This window comes from Mobula hypostoma, chromosome 8 (genome assembly GCF_963921235.1).
Source record: "Mobula hypostoma chromosome 8, sMobHyp1.1, whole genome shotgun sequence".
NCBI classification, from domain to species: domain Eukaryota; kingdom Metazoa; phylum Chordata; class Chondrichthyes; order Myliobatiformes; family Myliobatidae; genus Mobula; species Mobula hypostoma.
The window spans coordinates 43,902,181-43,908,592 of NC_086104.1; the positions used below are offsets into that span (position 1 = coordinate 43,902,181).

The 6,412-nt window shown below is 40.6% G+C and overlaps 1 protein-coding gene across 1 annotated transcript in view; it reads right to left on the minus strand.

Moving 5' to 3' along the window:
- Nucleotides 1-5,478, minus strand: part of rrp15 (ribosomal RNA processing 15 homolog) — a 38,971-nt gene extending 33,493 nt beyond the window's left edge. Inside the window, exons 1-2 of the mRNA XM_063055039.1 lie at nucleotides 5,392-5,478; nucleotides 711-955 (exon numbers count right to left, since the gene is read on the minus strand). Coding sequence (XP_062911109.1) covers nucleotides 711-955; nucleotides 5,392-5,446 — 300 coding nt within the window. The 5' untranslated portion in view covers nucleotides 5,447-5,478. The remainder of the gene's footprint in view (nucleotides 1-710; nucleotides 956-5,391) is intronic.
- Between the last annotated feature and the right edge of the window lie 934 nt (nucleotides 5,479-6,412).

Here is a 6,412-nt window from a genome sequence, read left to right on the forward strand (position 1 = left end):
TACAAAGAAGGTTCACCAGATTGATTCCTGGGATGGCAGGTCTTTCATATGAAGAAAGACTGGATGAACTGGCCTTGTACTCGTTGGAATTTAGAAGATTGAGGGGGGATCTGATTGAAACGTATAAGATCCTAAAGGAATTGGACAGGCTAGATGCGGGAAGATTGTTCCCGATGTTGGGGAGGTCTAGAACGAGGGGTCACAGTTTGAGGATAGAGGGGAAGCCTTTTAGGACCGAGGTTAGGAAAAACTTCTTCACACAGAGAGTGGTGAATCTGTGGAATTCTCTGCCACAGCAAACTGTTGAGGCCAGTTCATTAGCTATGTTTAAAAGGAAGTTAGATATGGCCCTTGTGGCTACAGGGGTCAGGGGGTATGGAGGGAAGGCTGGGTTCTGAGTTGGATGATCAGCCATGATCATAATAAATGGCGGTGCAGGCTCGAAGGGCCGAATGGCCTACTCCTGCACCTATTTTCTATGTTTCTATGTTTCTATACAGTACATGCATTTGCATCTATAAATGAGAAGCCCATTATTTTTAATTCTTTGGATGCCACTCTAATATGCCTCCTCAATTCAACATTGCAATGTAATGTAATGAATTAGAGCCAAGTAAAGAACAGAGTTGTGTATTCATTTTCCATGCAATTCCTTTGGACCTATGAAAAAAAAGAAATAATTGCTTCAACTCAAAAGCTCAGTGCAATACCTTTTTCATCCTTTCTGACAGCTCTTGTTTCCTTTTCTCCTTTTCTTTCTTTTTCTCCTTATTTTTGGCAAGTATTATTGGCTTGTCACCAGGCAAGTTCTTATTTAGAATTCTGCTCATTGCATCTGCCCAGCCAGCATTGGGATTCAAAGCTGTTGATTCCTCTCCAGGTTCAGCCAATGGGTCACAATTTTTCTCATCTTCCTCTGAAGAGAAGTGGTCACTTGAAAGATCTCCATCGGAATCTAAAAGAAACAGGTAGGTTTCACTGAAAATAAAGGATGCTTTCCCATTCCAATTTTCATTTGATCCTGTGCTGACATCTAGTGTCAAAGTGAGATTCAGCATCTACTTGCAACAGCCAACAACCACAAACAAAATTCAAGCTCATATGTATTAAAGAATTGTCGAAGATACTAGTTCATTACAAAGGATGCTTGTATTTTCAAAGATAAATTCTTCTTGACATCAGGACAAAACAGGAAGACAGATGCATGTGAAGGTGAAACCTACCTCTAGGTATTCCTCTTATGTTTGTCACCTGTTTTTAAACCTGATGGTGTTAAACAATTTCAAAGTTAAAACTTTTTAACAAGTGATCTACGGTGGCAATAATTAAAGGACACAGAAGTATGTCCAATGTTTTCCACTATTTGGTAATAAAAGTGGACCCAAAATTCCTGGCTCTTCCTCTTGGACAATGCTTTCTTGCATAAACCATCTTGTTAGCAAAACATTCCTCTCCATCCATATATCAGTTAGCCTTGATAGTTTTAAAACTTTGATCAACTATTAGTTACACAAGTTAAATGATATACAATACCAGTGTGTGTAATCAAACCCTTGGAATTTAGTGTCTAATTTTGAAAGTGCAAAGAGTAAAACAATAACACTGAACACAACTTTTGCAATCCCGAGATATTTTTCACTAGATTTTCAGAGACAATTCAAAGGTACTGCTCAATTGATTACTCGTCGTAATAAACATATTGGGAAGATTTAACAAAGATAAAGGTACGGATAAAAGAGCAGTCCAGAGGCACACAGCATTAGATTTGCATTCCTCCACAAAGCAGACTTTGATAAGATCCTGCATTGGCAGGGCAGGGCAGGGTAGTCAGCGTAGATACATAATTAGCTTGATGGTAAAAAGATTGCTTTTTGGACTGGATGACTTTGACTAGTGGAGTGCCATAGGAATTGGTGTTGTTTCTCATTAACATCGATGACACAAATGACACTAAAATAGGCGGCATTGTCAACCGTGAAGGAGGCTAACAAAAATTCTAAGGAGACCTTATCAGTCTGGATAAAACGGCAAAATCCATTCAGTCCAGCTAAGTGTGAAGTGCTGCATTTTGGAAAGTCAAACTAAGGCAGATTTTTCATACGGAACAGAAAAGTCCTGAGGAATATTGCCAAGCACAGGAACCTAGAACTACAAGCACTTCATTCTCTGAAAGTGACATCACAGGCAGAGAGAGTGATACAAAAATCATTTGGCACACTGGCCTTGCCAGTCAGGGTATTGAGTAAAAGAGTTGGCAGATTATGTTGCAATTGTGTTAGAGGTTGGTGAGGCATTTCATAAAGTACTATGTACAGTTTTGGTTACCCTGTTTTAGGAAGGGCACCATGAAGCTGGAATGAGTGCAGAGACTAACGAGAACGTCACCAGGACTCGAGGGCCTGTGCTTGGATCAGATAGGACTTTACTCATTGGAACGAAGAAGAGAAGGGGGTGGCCTTATTAGAGGTGTATAAAATGATAGGAAAAGTGGAGGTTGGTAGGTTCTCCAATGGCAAGGGTGAGAAGACGACAAGAGAATGGGATTGAGAGGGATAATAAAACAACCATGATGGAATGGTGCAGCAGAGTCGATAGACTGAATGGCCTAATTCTGGCCCTGTGTCTTATGGCCTAGAAAATACAAAGACGCCACTTAGTCTTTTCTCAGGAAAAGGGAATTTAAAAAAAACACTAGATGGTATGGGTTTAAGATGAGAGGGGAACAATTTGAAATGGACCTGAGGGGCAGCTTCTTCACATAAAGGACAGTATGAATATGGAACAAGCCACCAGTGGAAGTGGCTGAGGCAGGTACAACAACAACAATTTAAGACACTTGTACAGGTAAATGGATAGGAAAGGTTTAGAGAAACATGGGCCAAATGTGGAAAAGTGCAGCCCACTAAGACAGGTACCTTGATCTCCATGGAGGAGTTGAGCCAAAGAGCCCTTGCTCCCCTATTCTCTGACTAACATACAAACCCCAGAAACAGGCTATTTCAAATACTTACTCACTGTTTATTGTCAATAGGCAATAAACCTTTACCTACACACTGTAAGCTCCTGCATCAACAAGATCACAGGTAATCAACCCCCTGTCAGGATTTTTTAAAGAAACAGAACTTCTGATGCTTGCTCCCTTTACATTTCTTGGTCAGGTGTCTTGCAAGGTTTTCTTTTGGACCGGCCCAACAATACAAAGGACACCAGAGAAAGCCATCAGAGCATAAAGTCAAAGCTTCTTTCAATCCCAAACAACTTTCTGCAGCCTTTTTATTGTGGGACAATGTGCCCTCATGAATGTTTTGTCACTATAACCTGGGGGTTTTTCTTTTAGGCAAAATGACAGATCTGAAGCTATCACAATGATTATGATTACTTTCACTTATAAAGTATCCCATGGACATATGCCAAGAGATTCACAATCAGTTGAATTAAAACTGATATCAAACAAGAAATTTTCTGACAGGAGTTTTATAGCTGCAATAACAGATGGAAATTATATATTGTATGTGCAAAACAGAAAACTCCAGTGTGTAACAGAGATAACTGATAAATGGTGGATGGTAATAAAGCACAGAAGGTTTGTCTTAGGGAACTGAATATTCTACGGGACACAAGACACAATAAAGATAACATAGTTATGATGTGGAAAAGCATGAAAGCGTTTTTAGTTAAAGTCAAAAATTTTCTAAGTGAATGTTTCTGGTTGAGCAGGTCAGTGTAAGGGAGGACTTAGACTGCATTGTTGGAGCAAGTGAAAAGCATGCATAAAGGTGTCAGCTGTTACTATTCTTCTTCTTCTTCCGTTACACTTAAAAGGCAAGTTCTTCAAGAGCATGCGTGATAAACAGGAATAAATATAATCCACCTATATCAACCTAGGAGATCAAAGGAGCAGAAATTGTAGTCGAATTAGAGAAAATAGCTTTCACATTCCCGTTACTTAGCTAGTGGCACACAAGAGGGTGAGTGCTGGACAGGCAGTTATATAGGAACAGCCAGTTCCAGCCAATTTCACTTTGACTTTGTTTCACTTGCCCTCCTTCTTCTTTGATTTACAAGTTACCATTTGAAAAAAAAATCTGGCATTCAACTGTATTTTTCAACTATAGAGGCACAGAACTGAGGAAAAGTTTATGTGTGGGTCCAATCAGGATTACATGGGCTATCGAAGACAAATTAGAAGATATTAAACTCTTGTCTTATACTTGTATAACAAGGAAAGATGCATGCAACCATACATTACACTTCCACTGATCATATTTTTCCACATATTGCCCAAAATATCGATGCAATCATGAAGAAGACACATCAACAGCTATACTTCAATAGAAGTTTTGAACAGATTTGGTATATTACCAAAGACTCTAGTAGATTTCTGCAGATATACCCTAGAGAGCATCACCACCTGTTGTTGAGGTTCCAATGCACAAGATCCCCACCATCAAGGATATTTTCAAAAGGAACTGCCTCAAGGTTGGCATCAATCATTAAGGACCCTCACCACCCAGGCCATGCCCACTTCTCAATATTACCATGAGGGAGGAGGTACAGGAGCTTGAAGATGCATACCCAATGTTTTAGGAACAGCTTCTTCCCCTCCACCATCAGATTTCTGAATGGTCCATGACACACGAACACTACCTCACTATTCCTCTCTTGCAGTATTTATTTTAGTTTTTACTGTATAGCGTACAGCAATGTTTAATGTCTTGCTGTACTGCTGCTGCTGCAAAACAACCAAATTTCACAATGCCTGTTAGTAGTAATAAACGGAATCTGATTCTGAATTTAAGAACGTAGTAGGGAGACTGAGGAACTCGTGAGAAAGTGTTGGTAAAAACGGAAAGGTTTATTCTCAATTTGAGCATTAAGTTGGATTTTGAATCACATGGATTGGATGGCAACAATGTTTAAAGGAATGAAAATGGAATCTAGTCGCACGTGTGGAAACTGACGAAGGGTAACAAGGCGTAACACACAAAATGTAAGGGGATAGCGCGGATTCCACGCAGGCAAATCGGCAAAGCAGAAGAAAGATCAAAATTGCCATCGCTTCGAATCCGGGAAACTCGGGAGAACATCAGTGTCCATTATAGACATGGGGGGGGGGGGGGAGACTGTCAACGTTACGAAAAGTAGAACATTAATGTAGAGAAAAGCCAGAATGAACCTTTAACAGGGGGTTGCTAACCCTAAGTACAGAAAGAAAGCATGGTGAAAGGTTTTAAGTAAATGATCGGAGACATCTGAATTGAGGAAACGAGGCTTCAAAGATCAAATTAACTCCTAGCCCTCAAGCCGTTCCTTCCCTCCCTCGTTTTCCTTCCCTCCGTCCTCTCAACGAGATCCACGGTTACTCTCCCCACCAGTGCCCCGTCCATTTACCACTGAATTCCTCTCCGACTTTCCCACGCGAAGCTGCCGTCACCTGCGCCGCCATGTTGACAGGAAACGGAGGGCGGCCTTAAAAGTTCCCCCGTTAAAAGCTGGAATCGATGGTTCCGGGAGCATTAAGCAGCCGTAATTGACCTGTACTTTTACATTAGTAGAACTGCGTGCATTCACAATTTGCCAAAAAACGAACGTTTTCGCCCAGTTTTTGTGTCCACAGCAAACTTCATATTTGCGAGCAGGATTGCTAATGAACATTGAAACGAATCTTTTTGTAAATGGCCCAATTAATTTTAACTGTTCTTCCTTAGGACAACAGTTTAGCATACGTAACTTGGTGGCTTTAGAAATTCAGGTGCAGGTGACCATCTTGTCAGATTGCTATAGTTCTGTCGGCTTATATTTGTGAGTGGAGCGGGATGGGGGCAATAAGGCCCCAAAGCGAAGTCATTCTCCTGCGGTTTCGTGCAGGTGTAAAGAAGGTGGGAGAGGAAGTCATTGCACTCACGTCCACTCTTCTTCCCCTATACTCTATGCAGCGTTCTCTCCCACGTATGTCCAGCAATTCCACTTCGATTCTTTTGTTCACATTAACCCACACCAAAGGGTACTTTACACAGGTAGACACAAGGTTGATCTTCAAAATAAAGGATTTATTAAAACTTGCTAAGAATTTAACCCAGTTTTGTTTCAAGCCACAAATTTAACATGATGTCACGTTTTCTGTTTCCATGTACACTTTATTAAACATATATTAATTTTTAAATCATATACTATTTTAATAATAAATAAATAAAAAGTCTTAATTCTCCTCTTTGGGAATGATGCGTCAGGTGAAAATAAATCCGGTTTGAAAGGATAACTGCGGCACATCCCAGCGCGGGGGAATCGATCAAACATTGTACATGATAGGCCAATCCCAGGATCCACAGCGCGACTGAAAGCCCTCTATTTGCAGACAGAGCTGCGGTTTCAATGTAGGACTTTTATCACCACAATGAATGCTGGGATGGAA